Raw genomic sequence first — 22,328 nt, forward strand, 5'->3', positions numbered from 1 at the left:
ATATACTGCATTTGTATTTCTTACCAGTCATCATCATGCCTCCTGTACTATTGCTTTTATTTGATATGTTTTGGTTTCATATCTACATTTTACACTGTACCTCTGTAATGTTTTCAACGGTGTCTGTATACTTTGACATGAATCCAAAGAGGCGACATCGGCTAATTTTATTTGACGCGTTTGACACGTAGTACTTATGCCTATGAGGAACCAACCCTTCACACAGTAACCCTCAGTTAAATGATTGTGGAGCTGGAATGAATGAGGTCATGCTGGAGAGCCCATTGGGCATCCAAGAAGATATCAAACGCATGCAAATCGTCAACCATGACAAGATATCCACGGCAAAAAGGATAAAGTCTGCTTGGCGTCAATTGGAAGAGGCATGAGAGTCATTCTTCTGTCTTTATGAGAATCATCTTTCCCATTTCTCCCCCCCTCCAGCACTGAAGGGTAATAACTGGAGAGGGCATACGTCTTTGAAGACGGATCAAAACTCACCAACCCATGATTGACATCCACGACGCTGTCATTTATTTCACACAGCTTACACCCAAATGTTAAAACCGGTGAAGTAAACGCATCGGGACCTATCATTCCACTCATCACACGAGTGACGACACCTTCTATTCATCTGGTGACGTAACATTTTCAGAAATACCATCAATGCTTTTACCTGAATGGAACCGAAGTCCACGTTCTCGTAGTGGAAGTGAGCGCACTCTGCCAGTTTCGGGAAGTGGCCCTTAGTGAAGCAAAGTCTGCAAACATGACACATAGACACCAGTTTAGTTGGCACTCCATCCTCTGCTCATCATAACGCCTCACAAGTGTGTGTATGACTAACATTAGAAGGAGGGTGCAGTGCAAACAGAGAAACAGTGGAGGAAGACACAGAAATAGAGGCGATAAACCGCCAGTTGAGAACGATGCATAAAGGCGGAGGAGACAGGCGGCATCGTGTGTGTGTGTGTGTGTCAGCTCACTTCTTGACGTTCTTGACCTTCATGCTGGCCGTGCTGCTGCTGCACGAGCGCATGAGATGCTCCGCCCTCAGCTCAGGGATCTCTGCACTCCTCGCCTAAAACAAGATGAGATTGATTACTTGAATTCAAGACAAAAAGATTCAATGAGATCAAAGTACTCATCCTGTACAGCTGTGTCAATTGTTTACTTGTATCTTTAGACGTTTCACATGAAATCCATTGTACTTCACTTCCTTTTAGGTGTTTCTGACGTGGGCAGACTGCTGGACGGTCGGTCATATTAAACCTACTTTGACCATCGGGATCATGTTTTACCTTCCATGTGGACCAGTTTCTACGGTTTATCAATAACCAATGCCAGAAGCCGACGGGGTTTATTAGGGCTTGAAATGTCCAGAGAGCCTCACAAACTCAACCCTCGTGTAAGGAGAGAGATTGGAATTGGGCCTTATTCTTCTCCAGCGCTAGTCCGGTCACAGAGGTGTGGCTAGACTTTTGGTGAACCAAATCAGAAGGAATTATTTCGACCAACGTAGGGCCAATACTTCCTGTTCTATGCGAAGATGGTTGTTTAGAGTTGAGAGACAACGCAGGTTCTTAGCTGGCTGTGGTCAACGGAACATTCACGGAAGGCCGGGAACTCGGTTTTATAGCGGGTGGCAGATTTGTTTTTCAGTAACCAGGTTATTGGAGCACACCTGGGAGAGAAACCAGGTACGACAAGGTAGTAAGATGGTTGTAAGATTGATTTACAACACAGTTCTATGAGAGTCTGATTGAAAGTAAAATGCCTCCGTGGGACAAAAGTACCAGAAAGTCACTGGCCAAGTGAGGTCAGAGAATGTGACGATGGGTAATGTCAAAGGGAAACAAGCTGGAGCAGAGCTGTGCCAGACGGTCAGTGACAGTGAAGGTGGAATGCAGACAAGGTCGTCCATGCAACGTGTTAGCGGTACCAAGCTGTCAGAGGCGTCTGCCCTGGTGTGGGCGGCTGGTTAGACACGGGCGTCACTTTAACTGCACATCCAGAGTACAGTTGACTGGTTAGTCCATCATAAGAAAAATAACTATTTTGATAATCGATCTATTAGAGATGCAAAATATTCTCTGATTCCAGCGTGTAATTTAAGTGGATTTGACGTAGGTCATTAAGGCCATTTTAGTTTGTTCCTGAAGGAGGCTTGAACAAAGATGGTGAATCGTTGGGAGAATATTTCAACATTTAATGATCTCCATTGAGACTAAAAGAGGCAAAGAGAGCCGGTGGAGCACAGCGAACGCACCACACATCTCCCAGTATTTTTACCAGTTCCGTTACTGAAAACAATAACCAGCTAAATCAATGTTGATGGAAGTAACACAGCCATAATATATGAAAGCTCAGGCTGCCACTATGTGAAATATTCAGGCTGAGCTACTTTCATGCATACCTACCAGTAAAACGTGTAAGTGTGCGCACGCGTGTGTGACCATAAAACAGCCATGGGCATATTCCTCGAATGCGTGACTCAGATGTTTGAAATCAATGTGAAAGCTTTGAACTCATTCCTTCTTATCCCTGTTCCCCTCTGTCATAGCAAATCTAGGACCACTGAAAACGTTTCCAGTGTTCCCTTTATCCCGCCGTCGCAGGATTTCTCCCTTTAATGCGCCGCTCTGCAGCCCGCACGGAGCAAGTCCAACCCACACGGGGCAGCAGGGCGTCGGTGTGACAGCTTACACTAAGTTGCTCAGGCTTCTCATCGTCTCCTCCGATCAGGACACATGAATACTGGAAGCAGCTACCGCTCGAATCAAATATTGAACAATGAATGGCAGAGTAAGGGTATCAAAAGCCCCGCCTCTTGTGATCAATATTAATTAGCCTGGCGAGATTCTCACACACACAGCCAACCGCGGGTGGCTCGGCATGTTACCATGGAGACGGCCTCATTTTTTTGTCAACGTGCTGTTGATGCTGAAGGAGCGAGACCCGAACCAAAGATGGTAAGGGAGGAAATTGTGAATGACGGTGAATGGAATCCGGCCTTCAGAGGGACGGGCTGAAATCGACAGAAGACACGGGAGTACGCAGGAGAGGGAAAGCATTAACACAGCAATAAGAAGGTGGTAGGAAGCAAAAAGCAGTCAGCCCTGACCTCCTGATGACATCACACAGGAGCTGTACGGGGGAATGCAGAATGTCCGTGTCAATCCAATCAGACATTCAACAGACTTTTGTCCTGCCGGCCTTGTACTCCGTCTCTGTGCGGTGCTGAGAACCTTTCTATCTTGCGGCTGGAGCCAAACCGCAAGAATACAAATACACTACAAATAAGAATTGTTCTCTCTAAAAAGAATTTCTTCTTAGAAAATGAAAATTATTATCAGCCAAGAAATCCATACTAATTATCAAGTTCACACGTATGAGCTTTAGTTGAGTCGAGACAAGAGCAGGACATTGAAGGAAAAAACGGTTTCCCACTCCAACGTATGTATTCAAAACAGTATCACATGTGCAAATGTTTATATGCAAAAGAGAGAATGTGTGTGAGTGTCTCTCACCATGGCACTGATGGTCTCCTCCCAGTCAGGTCTCTCTCTAGGATGGATGTTAGCCAGTTCAGGCACGATATCGTCGTCCTCCAGGTGGCGTCCAGGCCTCAGGCCCCTGCAGAAAAAACACACAAATCCAGGTGCTATTTCACTGATCAGTCCGTTAAAACGCTAAAATGACAACCACAACAATTTCCATGACGCCATGTAATGTTTTCAAATTGCTTGTTTGACAATCGATTTAAGTAATGATTGCTTATCAAAGTAGTTAAAGATGAATGTTCTTCATCGACTCGTCTTAGATGGACAGATGTCGCAAAAGTCAGTGTTTACCCTACAATTATGTGCGTAGGATTTGCTGCGCACGGCAGTTCTGTCCTGATGGACACACATAGACACGTGCGCACACGAGATGAGGGAAGGTATGGCTACCTCTTTGAGGTTCAAGTTCAGGTTCGGCATGCTAGGGAAGAAGTACAGTTTTTTGGGACGAACACGATGTGGTCACCATGCAGAAACCCCAATAGAAGGAAATGGAACTGGACAGAACATTTAACATATCTGACAATGGTTAAATTGAATTAGCATTAGGCCTTCAAAGAACCACTTAGAAAGTATGAATACAATTAGTGCAAGAGGACAATTGGAGGGAAATGATAAAACACGGTTGTTATTATTATTAGAGATTGTAAAACAAAGACACTACATGTTTTGCAAAAAAAGCCTTAAAGGAGAACAGTAAACACAATTGTAAACCCAAAGCCAATTAAAAGGTAAAAGACATAATATTGTAGTTCTGCCCACTGCACCAAATCCTGAACAAAGCACCGAACGGACACACACAGGGTGTATACACACACACACACACACACACACACACACACACACACACACACACACACACACACACACACACTCCCAATGGACCTTGTTAAAGCAAGTGATGCTGAAAAAGATCCTTTAGAAATGGAGCAGACAGTCACCGTTTTGAAAATGACTGGACAGGAGGTCAGGAAGAAAACATGAGAGCGCTAAGAAACTACTGGGAGATGCAAATTCATAAATATTACATAAATCCACATTGGCTTGAAAAAGTTAGTGAACTAGTTTTCACTATCATCTGCATTATTATGATTCAGACTAACATTGAATCCATATTGGCATTTTCTACTCCTGTACTACTTTTCTGCCCTGCATCCATTCCCTACACTCACCCACTATTGAATTAATCTTTAGCATTTGGAATCAACCAAAGGGTGATATGTTAGAGCTTCATGAAATGTTTTTTGGGCTTTCAATAAACTGCTATCTTGCTGCACGTTTCAGCCCCTTCGGGCAGTGTAGTTCTCCTTGTGGCATCACTGACAATGACGACCAGTTACCAGTGGATGCAGGGAAGCACTTGGAGAATGGCAGTGAATGGGAAAAGATGCTCAACATCTAATTCAGAGCATATGAAGTGCTTCCAGATGGCTCTCAACATTGCAATTGCTGATTGCTACCAGCTACGTGTGCTAAGAGGGCCAATAGCAGCCACAGTGCAGACAGTTAACCTGAGGGACAACTAGGAGCTATTAAAGCATTAAAATTAAATGATCTATGTAAAGACAGATAACACTGTTAGTTCTGTCAGTACCTTTGCCATTGTAGATGCTGTTAGCATCTTTGGCTGTGAACCGGCAAGCCTTCAAGAGGCATATTTAAAAGACAGACTGACTTACAAATTGATTTAAAAGGGTTAATAAATGGAGCCAACTGGAAACATTTTGTGGTTAGCCTTCATAACATCTAACCAGTGTTTTGTGGTTCCCTCTGAACCGGAGGTCTGTTTCCACCACCAGCTCGGTGGGAATTTTCAATCTGCCTATAACGACAATGTGAAATATCGCAAAATGTTTTTTATGCTTCACTGAAACTGAAAAGCATCGATAGCAACAAAATGGGAACAGACTTTGTTCAGTGCTTAGCAACGTAGAACTGTCTTGAGTGATAGGACATAACTTTTTACTCAATGACATCGCACAACGACCCTGATGACATGCTTTAAGCTCTAACCAGCAGAGGCTTGAGAAGTAATGAGACAGTGTGAGGCCGGGATAAAGGCCGACCCACTGCACTTGCCAACGAGCACCTTCTCCTTTCAGAAGTGCGGTGAATTCCCTGCATTGTTGGGTGCGGATGCCTGTGAGGAGAAAGGAATTGCTGCTTCTAGCACCTGCTTGAAACACTGCTTGCTTTTCGCCTTACGCACTCTCCTTCCACAAATCTATACAAGACGAGAGACTGGGGGAGACTGAGGACAAATATGGTTTTGATCATTTGAAAAACAAATGTGAAGTTTTGGTCTTGAACATTGAAAAATACAACAAAACATTTGTTTTTCAAATGATCAAAACGTTTGGCCTGGATTTGGCTCCATAGACAAAGACTTCCTGAGCTCCTGGCCTGCTGTCCAATGCTTCTCTCTCCAACGCTGAGAGAAACAAAACAGAGAATCTTCAATTTAAAACAACTGTTTCAATACTGACAATTTCCACAAACGGTTCCAACATCTCAATTTTGGAAAAATAAAAGGAACTCTTAACTCAATTTGCTGACAAAATGAAAGCCAAGAAACTCTCCACTTTATTTATTCTCAGCAACCACTCTTGTGTCTCTGCTATTAGGCCGCCACGCCACTGAATGTCTGACTCGACAAAAACCTTCAACCAAAACCTTGAGGGTTTTATGTGCTCATGTGTCATCGCCGTTGCTGCAGACGGTTAAGCAAAAGATTTTTCACTCACAAAAGAAAAAAAAGAGAAGGTTTTAAAGGGGGTCGAAATGCTGGCTTGAAAGCTGCCACTCAACCGTCACATGACAAGCTACAAGATGCTCTGGGGAACAGTTCAACGAAAAGCTTAACTTAATCACCCTCAAAAAGGAAAATGCAAAGCATTATCTTTTTCTCTTTGGGCGGAGCCTGAATAGCCGGTTCTTCTATGCCTCCAGCTTCTACGCTCTGCTAAAGCCGGTGTACACACGGTGGCCAAATGAGATATATGATCCCTCCAGCGCCGTTTGGGTCTACCTTCAGTTGGACGGGAGCTTTCAGGCACTCAGGAGACATCCTGGACAAATGCCAGGACCACCTAAATGGCCTACGGATGAAACGGCTCCCTCGCGTCGTCTCCACGGGCCCTGACACACCACCTTCTGCCAAATCTGGGTTGCCATTGAGCATTTGTGGCCCTAGTTGTAGCAGTGTGGTGCCAATCTGCCCTCGTTGGTGAATATTTGGCCGATACTGCGTGATGTATTGGAAGGAAGGACCCTGTCGGAGCCCTGGAGGTGTGCTCACGGGATATGAATAGGATGGTAGCAAGGGGCTCAGGTGGGTAGGTAGGTAGGTTTGATGAGCCCGCCCCCCTCTAGGTGAGCCCAGGGGGCACAATTATCATCCTTCTGTTGCTGTCTATGTATAGACTAGACGGGCAACTCCCAAGACCTCCCCCCTCGACAGTCCACACACCTTTTACAGCTTCCTAAGTCCTTTTAATCATTGCTCAGGTTGATGATGCTTTTGTAGGATGTTTGCTTTTGGCGTCAGAGCATTGATCTGACAGCCGCAGACAGAGAATGAGTCTGCAGTGGCAGCTGAAAGCGAATGAGATCATACACAGTCAAGTGTGAAGCTTTTACTGGGAACTGACAGTTGACATTGAAACCTAATCAACAGCACAAATCTATTTGGGATGCAAGGAAGGAATGACACCAGCCAAACCCAGGCAACAGTTTGGATGGATACATGGATACGTGCCACTTTTGGAACTGCCAATAATACACCAAAGAATAATATGGCACCGGTCTGATGAAAGAGATATGCAACGCGTGAATGAAATGGTGTGGTTCACTTAAGTCAATGGCTTATAACTACAGAACAACCACCTTGCTCTTTGAATGTGCGGTTTTGGATATTGAAGCAAATGTTTGTGAAAATGAATTCCATGTTATGAATCAGTTAAGCCAAGTTTTTTATATATAGCGGTATTTGTCTTTCAGATGTCGGTCTCGGAAGAGTTGCCCTGGTTTGTTTTTTTTCCATTGGATGGTTTAATTACTGTGGTACAATGGTCAGCATGAAAAACTGTTTGACTCGCCCAATCAGCCAGGAGTTATTACAGAATGGAAAAGCAGAGCTTCATATAAAATCAACAGGATAAAATAAAAAATATATATTTTCATTTCTTTTGGAATTATACCAACAGGAGCACAAACAAATATAGGCCAAGCCATCCGACGTCATACGAATGACCAGTAAACTCATTTTATTGTGCATGTTACATTCAAGAGCTTATGCCTGCTGAAGCTAAGGAATTTTAGGTTAGTCAATAGTTTTAAAGACTTAAATTGAAGACTTTTTAAGTCCTTTAAGACTACATAGAATATATTTAAGACCTAGTCTTCAATTTAAAATTTCCTCACCGGACTAACTAGTGTGACGCTATGATGCAAAACCAGTAGAAAATATTGAAAATGATATGTTACTAACAATTTGTTTGTCTGGCCGAGCTGTACAACAATTCCATTCCATTTTATACGCCGCCTTTCCCACGAGGGCGGCTGGAGCTGGCATGGGGCGAACGGGTACATGCTGGACTGACATAGAGACACAACTATTCACTCTCACATTCTAACACCTACAGGAAATTTAGACTCAACAATTAACCTAACCTGCCTTTCAAAAGGCCTCAGTGGTCGTGGGGGTTTGAACCCATTCAGGGTCTTTTGCTGTATCGTAACAGAGCTAACCACCATACAACAATTCAAATCAATACAAAAGGCATGAAATGCAGAACATTTTTGGAAGGATTAACCAATATTATTTTAATTAAACTTGCACAATTGTGCTGCAACCAGTTCTCTTCAGCTACAGTGACAGCTGTCACCAGTAAATTTACTATATTAGTCGTATGTATATAGCCGAATTAAAGCTCAATTCTGAGTTAGGAATGTGATGTTTTCCACATAAGTTGGCTGTGTTACTGCTGCTCACCTGTTACTTTTTTCATAAACAATCTCAACTATCACCTCACGTCTGTAAGAAATGAAGAGTCGGCGCGTTAAAACACATGATGCCAATGTTCTTATCCCATCAACACCTAAGGGAAGATAGCGTTCGCTTATGCTAAAGCCACCAATAAATCTTCACAGCCACCATTATTAGATTTGAATTTTTGAATTCCATTTGAATATTATCAAGTTACGTACATTATAAAATTGGCAGCTCAAAACAAGCAATTTCATTGGTTCATGGGTGATATGGGTGCTACTTCATGTGATGGCGATGAACGAAAGGTTACACTGGTAACAGGTAAGAGTCGACAGTTAGGCAGCTAAAATCTTCTAAAAAATGTAATATTAATTTCTACAGAAGAGTGGCTGGAGGTATACAGGCGCTTTGTTAAGAGGGGGTTCCATAGTGTTGACCAGAACATGCAAAGCAGCAGGAATGCAGCAGAAATACGCAAACCACTGCGTGATGAGTCTCGACAGTCACTCGGTGAGAGATGAGTCAGCAACCTCCAGTTCTGCGGAGTGAAGCCAACACCAAAATGTCTTAAAACGTGTGCTGTGATTTATTCCCTCAGTAAACATTGTAAACATGAGATTATGGTCTCGAACTCTAGTCTCAAATCTTCTTCTTCTTCTTCTTCTTCTTCTTCTTCTTCAATACAGCACTATGTTCATTGAGTAAATCAGGGAATGGGACAGAGTAGGCTGAAGTGCGGGACTGCTTTGATTGACAGGTTGCTGCTGGTGCCGAATACAGAGTCTCTACCGTACTCTTCAGCATTACAAATCTGCTAACTCTTTATTTATTGGTAAAAATAAAAAACGGCATAAAAGGCAATAGGTGACGTCACAACGATAACGTCCACTCCCACAACATACAGCCTTTGTCAGATACCAAAAATCGGGGAGTGGAGGAAGTGGAGCAACACCTCTTAAGTCAAACCTGGCTGAGGCTCTATTACATTATTATTACGGCATTCATGGGTATTTAGAAATAAGGACAGCATTATTTTAGATACCGTTAGATGGAGATGCTCCACCCTACGAAATGCCGTATTGATTTGATGTGTTGTAGATCGCAGGACTCTCCACCAAAGCTCAGAACAATGGGGACATTAGCCAGTATGAGTTTACATTAGTAGTTTTGTCTTAACACTAAACTACAAAATCAATTTTTCAAGTTGATATTTTGGGAGACCCTCAACAACAAGCACCGGTTATGGAATTGTATCAGTCCGGAACAGGGGTTTGTGGTCGTCTTGTGTACAAGAATAGCTATCATGTATACAAAATAATCTCAATAGTTCACAAAATCTGGAAATCACAACCCAGTGAAGTCTGAAACTTTCAGGTTTGGCTCATTAAACCTCATGCTGACTTCATTGTAGCCTGTCCTGAGTAAGTAACAGAGACTCTGGGCTAAAGTTAAATTTTCACTAAGAAGGAGAAGCCGTGGGAAGCAACAGGCAGCAATGAACACGGACAGAAGCCTTTTGAGGAGAAAGCCATCAGCAGGCAGCGTGCAGGATTCCAACCGTATGCTGAACTGGATCGCGTCCACTCTCCAGTCGGCCAATAGTTTAGCTCCCGTCCAACTGAGGCCCTTCTTCTGTCCCTTGTGTGGCGCAGATGTCTACTGTCTGTCTCTTTGTGCTTCCATTGGGTTCTCCCATCCAGATACACACTCTAGTAGCTTAACTTGCATCATCTTATATGGTCCACGCAGTGTGATCTGGTGTATTATGGTGCTCCACTTAAAGCCATGCCAAACTTAATGTCTCTATAAACCCTCCTGCGTGCCGATAGTCCCAATGTTGGTGGTTTAAACAGAACATGGAAGAGCAACCCAATTGGTCTCCGTTGAACAAATGTAACATATAAAGAACCTGGGTTATATAAATGTAAGGACATTTACTTTGGAGAATACATTGAGCTGCACACATACTGATTAAATCCTTGTTCATCACATTATCAAGACAACACGATGTTTGCATTATGTGCGAGATTGGAATGATGCTAACGACATCAACAAATCACGCAACGGCTGTCTGTGAAGGCATTATCGGCTGTAATTGACACGATACGATGATGCAGAGCCAAAAGCTCGCCCACGTCCACTAACATGCACTCGGTCCAGCTATGAAAGCAAAGCTTACAGCATCTCGAATAACAACATAAATCGCCGTTTTGAAGCCATAAGTTTGGCGATTTGGCCACAGCCATGTTGGATGGAGGCAATGTTTAAAGTGGAGTCATTTTCTCCTGAACTTCCATACAAAAATATTTTTCATTGCAAGATTTAAGACACTGCTGCCGCCTGAACACAGAGACAGAATCACTCTCTGGTCAGATAGACGAGGTCTCAAATTGTTGGCTGCATTCGATACTTCGGCTGCGACTCAGCTGTCCCACTTCGTCGGCTCCTCCGGACGTAGTCGTGTGACGCAGCCCTCCAGGAGACGATTTGGAGGACACATCTATCCTATGCGGCCCAGCATTTCCCATCATGCAATGCAGGCCGACAAAGATTTAATTTATTCAGGACGAAGGCAGGTGAGCCGGCAGTAAGAGTTCACTTTTAAAGTTAAGGAATAGAATTCACTGAAATATCTATAGCTAGAAATGTTATAATATATAGCATCACATCTTAGTTTATAAAATGCTTAGGTTTATGTGACATTGATAACCGATGTTGAATTGTTAAATACACAAGACGTGAGGACAAATTGCTCTTGGTTAAAACGTTAACTTGGTCCTGCTGCCCCCCCTCCATCAACCTGCCCAAACAGCCCCTGACTGTCCTCCTCACCCGACCCCCCCTGGGTCCATGTACTGCTTCACATGAACATCAACATACCAACACACATAACAAATAGCTCAGCCAGCTCGCGTTATTACATTATCACTATCTGTATTTCAACATTTTCGGGTTGTTTTAAGGCTTTTACTGTCAAGCCCTGCGTGTTGCTAGGCAACAAGAGCGGCGGAGGAATAGGCTGAGGACGCAAGCAGGAAGTCCCCCCCACCCCCCGTGGGCCAGACCGCCCCATTTCAGAGACCGCTTGGTTCAGCATATGCGGTTGTTGGAGGTCCCAGTTCAGGTCTATCGCGAAGGCGGCTGAAGGCTACAAGGATGCAGCCGACGAATTGATACACAGGTAAAGAACGTCCCAGGGTCAAGATGGTTAGAAGAATCCGTGAGGAAAATTCAAACGCCGATTCTAGGGAATCCCACTCCAACTCCGCCGCAGGGAATTGTGGGATGGAATTATCTCCTTTCCTTTCGTAAAGAAGTAGCTAAGTAGGAAGCGTTGAAGCTACGTTGCTTAACATTTAGAGAATTCAAACAGCTCTTCTCATGGTGGACACTTAAACTACATCTGGGTCTTTTTCCTCAGTTAGGAACCTTCCAAAGCAAAAAAGGACTCTTCCAGCCTCTACATGTATGAGAATTGGTTAATGCAATATCAAGGCTCTCAATATGAAACACGGCACCACTACATCAGCTGCCTGCACAAGCAAAGAGAATGCTACACCATGAGCAGCATTCCCTGCTCTTTCGTCCGCTCATCTGTGTGGCTGAATAATAATAATAATCCAACAAAATACAGTTTGACAGCATTTTTATTCTCTTTCCTTGAATCATCTCCTGGGCGAAGAGGTGTCCGGTGTCCCTGACGCTGCTCCCCTTCCCCCAGTCCTGGCTGCAGATCGTCTGATCGACCTCTGTCCCAGGACTCACAGGACCACTTTAATAGTGGACAAGCCGTGGACAACCACCCTCCCTGTCGTCCCTGCTAAAAGGAATAATCCGCTGGACTGGTCAACAGACTGAGCAATCGCAGGGGCCCCCTCCCATATACTGTGACATCATGGGGAATTAATTTAGTACAAAAGGAACATCTCTTTCCCCTTCTCCTCTTCATCTCCCTCCTTTTTTTACTCTTCACTCGCACCAAGTAGTAATGTTGGACCGCTGTCTAATGTATGCTAAGCTGCTGCTGCCATGGAAACGCCGGTGCAGGATTTAGACCCAGTTCTGGCCTGGGAGGAGAGGTGGGGGAGGGAGGGTGGGGGGTGAGCAGCCTGAACTCATGATAATAATCCCCCCTCCCATTAACCAAACCAAACCAAATCAAAAGAAGAAACACACAGATGCACCCTCACACACACACGTGTAGCCAGCGATGCACACTCAGTGGAAACAAACCCACACCATGCTGCCTTAGCGGTGACGTTGGGGAGGGAAGCAATTGGCTCGCTGGTTCAGTGGCATGGGAACAGATGTATCGCTGGATGCTTCTTTCTGTGTCTCAGAGCAGCCTGGTGCAGTCACGATGTGAGCGGTGACTAACAAGAATAGTAAGGAAATGATTAAATGAGTCACAGCCTTAATTTCCCTCTCTGCTTGCACAACGTGTCAAAAGGAGGTCCCCGGGATGCGTCTGGAGATTAGTATGATGAGACCCTCCAAACAGCACTCAGTGAGAGAGCTGGAGCAGCCTGCGAAGCCCCCCGCGAAGCCCCCCCACTCTGACGGCAAAGATTACCGTCTGTTGTGTGTGCATTGATATCGCCTTCATGTGTGACTCCAATGTTTGTCCTAAAACATCTCTGGGAGGCGGGTGCAGGTGTGTGTGAATGCTGAGTGTGTGTGTGTGTTTGTAATGACACGGGTGCACGGGTGTGTGGGTGTACAGCTGTATCGGTGACGTAACTGGCTGGAGGCTGATCCATTTGGCCCCTCGGTAGAGGCGGGGGTTCATGGAGATGACTGGCTCAACCGTCAGATATAGGAAATCTGAAAGGGTTTTCCGGAGGTGACGGCCGGTGGTGGCGGTCGGCGCAGTCGTTAAAGGCAGATGGGGGTGGTGGGGTGGGGTTAAGTAGAGGGTAGGGTGGTGACGATGCAAACTCTACACGTCAGCTGAGCTACCGCACTCCATAGATAATAATCCCCTGCACCCCCTTCATCCCTCCCTCCCTCCTCATGCACATACTCCGGTGTCATTTCTCCTTGAGGCATGAAGGAAACCAAACCAGATTCTCCAACTGCCAGAAACCGAGTGTTTGCCTCTCATACGGCGCCAGTAATGACACAGAGGAAAACGCACACAATTTAAAATAGGATACACAAACACACACACACAGACACAAACAAATACACACACTCTCTCTCCAAACTCCCCCCTCTATTCTGACTATAAACAAACTAGCATGCTCACCAAAACTACAACCTCAGGTGTGGTTCTTCTCTCCACAGACAGACACTCATCCTCCTCGCCTCACTGTGACGGAGGAGGGGCCCGTCTGTCCCCCCGAGGGCGTGTCCGCCCCGTCCCTCGCTCTTACCTGTCCAAGATGTCATGGCCGGACGTGGCTGTGGCTCCCAGCAGTCCTAGCGCTGCACTCCCCACCGCTGCGGCAGCCCCGCTGCCTGCCTCCATGATACTGACTCACTGCAATGAGCAGCCTGCCAGAGGAGCGGAGAGAGGGAGGGAGGGAGGGAGGGGATGTGAAAGGTAGATCGAGAGGGTGAAATACGAATGAGACTCTCAAGTGGGGAACACCGAGAGGGGAGGAAGGACTGTGGTAGAAAGAGGTGAAGAAAAGGGGTGGCGGGGGTTGTCATGGGAGAAGGAGAGGACAGGGAGGAAGACAAAAAAATAATCATTAATTGTGTGTGTAGTCCTTCGATCAAATAAGTCATAATAGTGGGGCTTTGCAAAGCAGGATTTCATTGTGCATGAGTGAACACTCGGAGATCCTGGCATACAAGGTGTGTGAGCAGTCGGCCCGGATACTTTTCATTTTTCAATCATGTGTATTTTGAAAAACGTCATATAGAAGCTTCACGTGTGTTCAACATGCACATAAGAAGTGGACGTAGTCATTGGTTTGTGGACTGCAGTTTTGAATTTGTGGGCCGATTGTTTCACTTCACACAGCTCAAGTCACACAGCGAGGACATGAGCTCCACCCCTCTGACTTTAAGCGAGGGCTTTTCAGATAGAAGCGTGTGCCGCGGGCCGGGTGATACGCATCTCCCCTACTATAGTCAATGCAGTGTGCATAAAAAGAGAAAGTGAGCTTGTATATGCCAGGCATGCGGGGCAAAGCTTCCCACAAATACCTGACGCAGCAGAAAAGCCGTAAAATGGCCAACCTTGAGAGAGGACGGTGCCTGGGCCTCGAGGAGATTAGAAATCAAGACACGGTAGAGGGCCTTCATTCTCATCAGGACGGTGACAAAGCTGTTCTTTTAAGAATCCCAAAACGAGTCTTATCACAAGTTTGAGCCAGGAAATGGTAAACATAGGAAAGTATCACATGGCAATTGTAAGTTCATTGAGGCCCGTAGCATAGCCACGTTTTTATCCAAAATAAATCTGAATTTTTATAGTAATCTGCTGAAGACAAAGCAAAAGCAGCTCTAAAAGTAAAAAAAAAACAATGTAGGCCGTTTGTGAAAAGGATGATTTAATAAATGTTGCTATTATATAATGCTGTGTTCCTTATTTCCATATGATTGAATCACATTCTAATTTTGTTGAATGACAATAAATGATCCGTTGAATTATTGCACAGCCCTACTCATGAGCACCTTGTAATTCTGTCACCTTATGTATAAACTAAACTAAAAGTAATTAATAGACTAATCTACAAAATCACAAACAATGACTCAAATATTTGACAAGCAGCAGCAAAAAGCCAGCCACGAAAACTTACAAGCCGCACGGCCATATCTATAAAGGGGTAAGCATAAAGCAATTTTATCAAGATCTAAACACTAAATGGGTACTTAAGAGACTGGGATGCCGTGTGGGATGGCAGTGAGCTGCAGTACCATACAGTCCGTCCACATGGATACTGTGTTCAGGGGGTATACAGACTTACAGTCCGCATACACAGCCTTTTACAATAGCACTGCAATAGATGTAACCATAGTAACTGTAGACATCAAAGAGGATGGCGATAGCTGTAGCCTCCGTGGGCTCAGCAGACATTAAATTGAATGCACAGGGAAAAAGCCACTAAACGTTAACAATAACAATCAAGGCTGGTTCACTTTTTAATCCAAAAACTAAAAATAACTATCAGGTGCACATATGAGCAGTGCCTATACAATACCATAAAACATTGGTTTATACCCCACTCGGTCTGTGTATTTCCATACGTTTCAGTTGGGTTTTGTTTCTTCTATCTTCTTTCCCTGCTAATTGCATCTCATGGCAAACCCTCTGGGAGAGACGCTCACAGAACCCTGCAACATGAAACCCACACCGGGATCACGTGACCTCCTACAGTTTACCACACTGCAGCTACGATGTAAAAAAAAAAATGCAACTACATACTTATGCAGTGGGTTATTGTCATCCTCATCACTGACAAACGAGCTGTTTCAGAATGAGACATGTCACACGACCCAAACAGCAGATGGTGTGTGAAAAGGGTTAGTGACCTTCCTTAATTCCTGCTCCCATTACCAGCAGTCCGAATGCAGACGTGCACCGAATGTGCCCCCTTCTCTTGCCAGCACGCCGATCCTCACCCTTGGTGAGTCAGTGTCATTAAAACATGATCAGTTCACACTTAGCGCAGTCACAGAACCAATACAATCTGCTGTGTGTACTGTCATGCTACACCGCAGGGCTGTGCGCTATACCGGTTTCAATATTTCATACAGCATGCATTTTTCACACACTGTCATATCGGTGCACAGCCATAACGACTTCAGCAGGCAGCGTAATATAATTTTCACCGCTCATCGCCGAGGGCGCAGCGGTTCGGAGCTACTTGTCTTACGTGTATTGAAATCACGGTTGAGAGTATATCAGGTCATGGTAATAACTTTAAACACTTAACACAACAAACACCGATACTTTTTCTTTAAAGCACAAAACAACGATTGAAACAATTTTTTTTAGTTTTTTTAATGCCAAGGCAATTTTTTTTCTTCAAATTGAACAATATCAACTATTCCAACAATACTGTAAATATAAATAAATAAAACATTTGGCTTCGAACTATAGCTTTGAACTTTTTAACCTCAAAATATGAACAATATAAGAACTGTTTACAGTTCACTTAGTGTTTCCCCTCTATAAGAGCTTGAAGTGTATCTATTAGTTCAGCGATTCCCAAAGTGTCCCCCTTGTGGGCCACGAAGGTACTGCAGGTGGGCCGCGAGAGGTCATTTACAATAAATAAAGTTTTTTAAATTTTAAATTTTTAAAAGTTTAAAATGAATATAAAAAATGTATGATGCGGCACATTAGTTATGTGAAACATTAGTTGATGAAGCACAAACAATTTAAACAGACAGATTAATAAAACAATAGGGCTCTCGCTCGAAACGGCTGCGCTTGTCCGCCTGTCGTTGTTCAACAAAAGGGGCGCCCTCTTGTAGTATTAAAGTAAATATACTGCATTTTCCGCACTCCAAGGCGCACTTAAAAGGCTTTAATTTTCTCAAAAAAACGACAGTGCCTTTATAATCCAGAGCGCCTTATATATATGGATCAATTGGTTAATCAGTTGATCCATACTGGTTGTACACGGCGCTCAAGGCGCATTGCCAAACATTCCAAAGCTCGGTCTACGACGGCGAGATGCTGAGCGGCGCTCAAGCGCGTGAGATATGGAGCTTGTTTCAGGGCGCGTCGGAGAAACAAAGCTGATGACATAATGAGATTAAAGAGCGAGAGACGGCGCCCTTTTCTTTACAGTAGCTGAACCATCTTAACGGGGAAAATAAGTTATTCTAAAAGCAGCCGAAGATTCAAGGCGTGGATGGCAAGGGGGGCAGCGGGAGCGGACGCACCTCGCAGCATCGATCGGACCCTGAAAGCACCGTCTCCACCTTACTGTCAAAAAGAACAACAGCGAGCGCGTAGAAAACTCCTTCGAGCGCGAGCAGAGATTCTCCTCGCGAGCAACGAAGTTCACGTTTCGCAAGGGAGCAAATACCTCGCGGAGACGAACTTCTTAAAGGTCTGTGGTGGCGGGCGTGGTTTGGCTCGGCTGCAGAGGGGAGTGGTTCAGGGACCGGTGCATAACGAGGCATAATCAGCCTCAGCTGATATTAATCAGTGTGTGTGTGTTCGTTCAGCCTTTAAGTAGGAGAGATCCGGCGACAGCGAGAGAGCTGGGCGAGGAGGCTGGGGCCGGTTGTGCTTGTAAAACCGATCAAATAAAGACTGTTCACTAAAACCCTCAGCCGCATCCTCATTATTCCGGGACCCCCACAAACCCATGCGTTACAAGGTCATTTAATCATTATGTTTTGATCAGAGTTGTGATTAAAGGTTTGGGTGGGCCACGAAAGATTTTCTGATTTCAAATTGGGCCGCGGCATTCTTGAGTTTGGGAACCGCTGTATTAGTTCATTGGATAATGCATTGGAATGCATTGTGCAAGATACGTAACATATATTGAAAAGCATTTATGTTGGATTGATGCTCCTTGTTTGTCTCGATTGGCTCAGGAGCCGGTAGGTACCGGTCGTATAGAAACCAGTCCCATATTGGTACCGGTTGTCAGTACCCAACCCATCGTGGCTACATGTAAACACAGAAAAGACGGATGCCGCAGGAACAACGAGAGACGCACCAACAGAGCTTGTGCCCAAGAGAGGAGTCAAGAGCCGATGACGCGGGGGCGGTGGTGGTCGTGCCCCCCTGATATAATGGTAGGGGAAACACTGCCGTGATATACCGCCAGAATCATATAAAATACCATGAGATGAGTTTTTGGCCGTACTGCCCAGCCCTACTACACTGCAGTGTGTCCCACCATTCCACCACCTTTCCTTGTTCTTTTATTAAACAACATAAATGGCCTTTGGACAGAGAGCGCGCATCTGGAAATGCCTGTGTCTATCCGTCCGTCCATCCTACATGATAAGTGAATGATCAACAAATCAAGAGGTTCAAAACTCATCTAAACTGTACAGCTATATGCAATTATTACTACTTTCTTATTGAATGTAAAGCAGATTTAGATTTAGATTTAGTAACACCACCACACCGTTGAACAACCCCGCTCCAATTGCCTCAATGCCAGATTTGGTGCTATAGCAGCAAAAAGACTCTACAGCGATTTCTAAAATAGCTAAGCTACCGTCACTTTATGAGACGCAGACGTTCGTCTGCTCGGTTGCAGATGAAAGGATCCAGGCAGTTTCTGATCACATGGCGTTGGAGTGATATCTGCAGTGGAACACCATATGTGGTAATGTACCTTTTGGTGCTAACATGGAGTAGAGTGGAACCGAACCACACAGGGGGAAAATGAGGCATTAGAAGTACACATTGTTTTATCTAGCACCACAGAGAATGTCTGATGACCACAGACCCCTCCGGTGGAGCCCTCCGCTCTCGTTCAATTGAAAGCACCCATCGTTCACACATATTGATATGCAAATAAGACAAATCCGTCTCCTTGGCACTTGAGGGCCGGTGCCCGGGGCTCCCAGCAACAGCATTGGACTTCCCATGAGCTTTGCAACACTCTTCAGCAGTGTGTGTGTGTGTGTGTGTGTGTGTGACCGCCTCGCTGAATGTCAGCAGTGTGTGGCCGTGTCAAGGTTTGGACAACAGAGGAGCAATTAGTAAAGCTTGTTCTTCAGACACACCAGGAGAGCATTCGATCACTACAGAGTTTCTCCATTACAAACTTTACTCAACACCTGAGCAGCATGCACCTCCATTGTGCCAGTGCTCCGAGCATGCTCAGAAATTTGGTTCTGACACTGACCAAACGTGTCCTTTCCTCTTCATTACATTCACTTTGGGTTACAAGTCATCTTTACAGAACCACAATGCACAGACACAAGAAATAAGGAACAGATGTTTAGAGAAATGTGCTACTGCACAGTTCTCTAAACATCTGTTCCTTATTTTTTGTGTCTGCTTTCATGTTACATCTGGCAAAGTATACTTTGCCCCATGCTAATTGGATGTCATCAAACTGGATGCATACATTTTCAATCCACCCAGTACAAATGGTGTGTATTGCCTGTTTGAAGCATTTCTCCTGGGTTTACAACTTTATTGTGGAGGTGGTAGTCGGGGGAACGGATCGGCCAACGGGGAGGGTTCCAAGTCAATCACAGTAGCCCCTAACGTGATTGACAGGTTACTACAATCACCAATGGACATTATGATGAAGACGTCCACTTCTAATACTACAGTCCACGTGGCAGAGAGACCATCTGAACACCAACGGTGTCACATTGGAGAACAGCCTCTGCTGTACAGTCATGTCAAGCTCCTTCCTCATCCTTCCTCCTCCAGGCTTTTTGGATTGAATTATAGAGCTGTGCCACATAGGGTTGTCACGATACCAAAATTATGACTTCAATACTATACCTGCCAAAATATTACGGTACCCGATACTTACGATACCACAAATAGGATAATGGAATATATTTATCTATGATAGTAATAAATAAAACATCTGTAAGGTTCCTTTTTTTTACCTGGTATCTGTTTGACTGTCTGTGGGATGAACAATGCTTTATTTACTCACATTCATATTTCCTTAACTAAAAATAAAAAGGATTAGGTGAAGATCCACCCTCAGGCTCCACAAGCATGTAGCCTATTGCATCAAGTGTGTATTATTTGGTACAATTTTGTGTGCATTCTGACCTCATGATCATATAGGCCGACATGAGTGAAATTGTAGGTTATTTTGCATGTATATATACACGGTTTCCCCGTGTGATGCGCGTATTTCCATGTTTTCGCACTCACGCCACACATCTGATTTATTACGCAAAAAAAAAAAATCTGCGCTGGTTCATCTAAACCTTCCACCTTCCACTCTCTATAACTAACAAACCTCCCTCATTGACTAACTCTATACCGGCTCGTCGCAATATTCGCTCCCTCTCTCCCTCCTCGCTGGCATCCTCTGTTCTATCAGCTCTCCCTTCAACTGACTCCTTCTCACTCTTGCATCCGAACGCTGCTGCAGAGACTCTCCTCTCAACTCTTTCCTCCTCTCTAGACTCTCTCTGCCCTCTTACGACACGACGGACTGGCAAATCCCCTCCGGCTCCGTGGCTGTCTCAACCGGTCCGTGCTATGAGAGCCACCATGCGAGCGTCGGAAAGGAGATGGCGTAAATATAAACGACCTGACGACCTGCTTGAATTTCAATCTCTCCTCTCCTCGTTTTCTGCTTCTATCTCTTCTGCCAAAAGCTCTTTCTACCAATCCAAAATCGAATCCTCATTCTCTAACCCCAAAAAACTCTTCTCGATCTTCTCCAATCTCCTCGAACCCCCCACCACTTGAGTTCCTCAGGGTTCCGTGCTGGGTCCCCTCCTGTTTTCGCTTTACACCAACTCTCTTGGCGCTGTCATTCGCTCGCATGGCTTCTCTTACCACAGCTATGCCGATGACACCCAACTAATTCTCTCCTTCCCTCACTCGGACACCCAGGTGGCGGCTCGGATCTCTGCCTGTCTAACTGACATCTCTCAGTGGATGTCCGCCCACCATCTGAAAATCAACCCCGACAAGACTGAACTACTTCTCTTTCCCGGAAAAGATTCGCTTACCCAGGACCTGACAGTCAACTTTGGGAACTCCGTACTAACGCCCACTTTGACCGCTAAGAACCTCGGCGTCACACTCGACAGCCAACTCTCCCTGACTCCCAACATCACCGAGACAACGCGATCCTGTAGATACACGCTCTACAACATCAGGAGAATACGTCCCCTTCTCACTCAGAAGGCAGCGCAGGTACTGATTCAGGCTCTTGTCATCTCATGCCTGGACTACTGCAACTCCCTCCTGGCTGGTCTCCCTGCCACCGCCATTCGACCTCTGCAGCTCATTCAGAATGCAGCAGCTCGACTGGTCTTCAACCTTCCGAAATTCTCCCACACTACTCCACTCCTCCGCTCTCTTCACTGGCTACCGGTGGCCGCCCGCATCCAGTTCAAAACACTGGTGCTCACGTACCATGCTGTGAATGGATCGGGTCCAGCTTACATCCAGGACATGGTCAAACCCTACATCCCAACCCGCACTCTCCGCTCTGCATCTGCAAAACTACTCGTCCCTCCCTCACTGAGAGCAAAACACTCGACTAGGTCTCGACTCTTCGCTGTCCTTGCGCCGAAATGGTGGAACGAGCTCTCTGAAGACATCAGGACCGCAGAGAGCCTTCACATCTTCCGCCGCAAACTAAAGACACACCTCTTCAGACTCTACCTCGACTAAAGACTAACAAATTGTAGCACTTAAATTGTACTTGTAACGTCACTCATCTATAGCAAATTGTAAATTGGCTTATTTGAGGAAATTGCACTTTCTTGTTTCTTGTTCTCCTGAGTTTGTACCCTATGGTTGAATGCACTTATTGTACGTCGCTTTGGATAAAAGCGTCAGCTAAATGTAATGTAATGTAATGTAAACGGCGCATCTATAACCCGATTCGCTGCACGTAGCGTAACTTTCACCCCCAACGTCTCACTCTAAGGTTTAGTGAAAAGTATCCCTATAACATTACAAAGAAGCCGACTTGAGAGCACTTAATACTAGCATCAATATGCAAGCGTTTTATAACACGCTTGCTAACATTGCTAACGAGATGTCTGCTAGCGGCTAAACATCAAGCAAGTGCAACACAAGACAAAGCGGACGTCCTCTTATACCCGGACATTTCCTCTTTTCGAGACCTAAAAAATGCGTCCGGGTAAAAGAGGACGTCTGGTCACCCGAGCTAAGCTAG

At 45.0% G+C, this 22,328-nt stretch overlaps 1 protein-coding gene across 3 annotated transcripts in view; it reads right to left on the reverse strand.

The window, feature by feature from the left end:
• The window catches only part of arhgap32b (Rho GTPase activating protein 32b), a 79,720-nt gene that overhangs the window by 42,040 nt on the left and 15,352 nt on the right, over nt 1-22,328 (reverse strand). For all 3 annotated transcript variants that reach the window (XM_040180162.2, XM_040180161.2, XM_040180160.2), the window contains exons 2-5: nt 13,929-14,163; nt 3,531-3,636; nt 987-1,081; nt 677-761 (exon numbers count right to left, since the gene is read on the reverse strand). In XM_040180162.2, the coding sequence (XP_040036096.2) occupies nt 677-761; nt 987-1,081; nt 3,531-3,636; nt 13,929-14,023 (381 nt within the window). In that variant the 5' untranslated portion in view covers nt 14,024-14,163. The remainder of the gene's footprint in view (nt 1-676; nt 762-986; nt 1,082-3,530; nt 3,637-13,928; nt 14,164-22,328) is intronic.

The sequence above is a fragment of the Gasterosteus aculeatus genome, chromosome 7 (genome assembly GCF_964276395.1).
Source record: "Gasterosteus aculeatus chromosome 7, fGasAcu3.hap1.1, whole genome shotgun sequence".
In the NCBI taxonomy this organism is placed as follows: Eukaryota; Metazoa; Chordata; class Actinopteri; order Perciformes; family Gasterosteidae; genus Gasterosteus; species Gasterosteus aculeatus.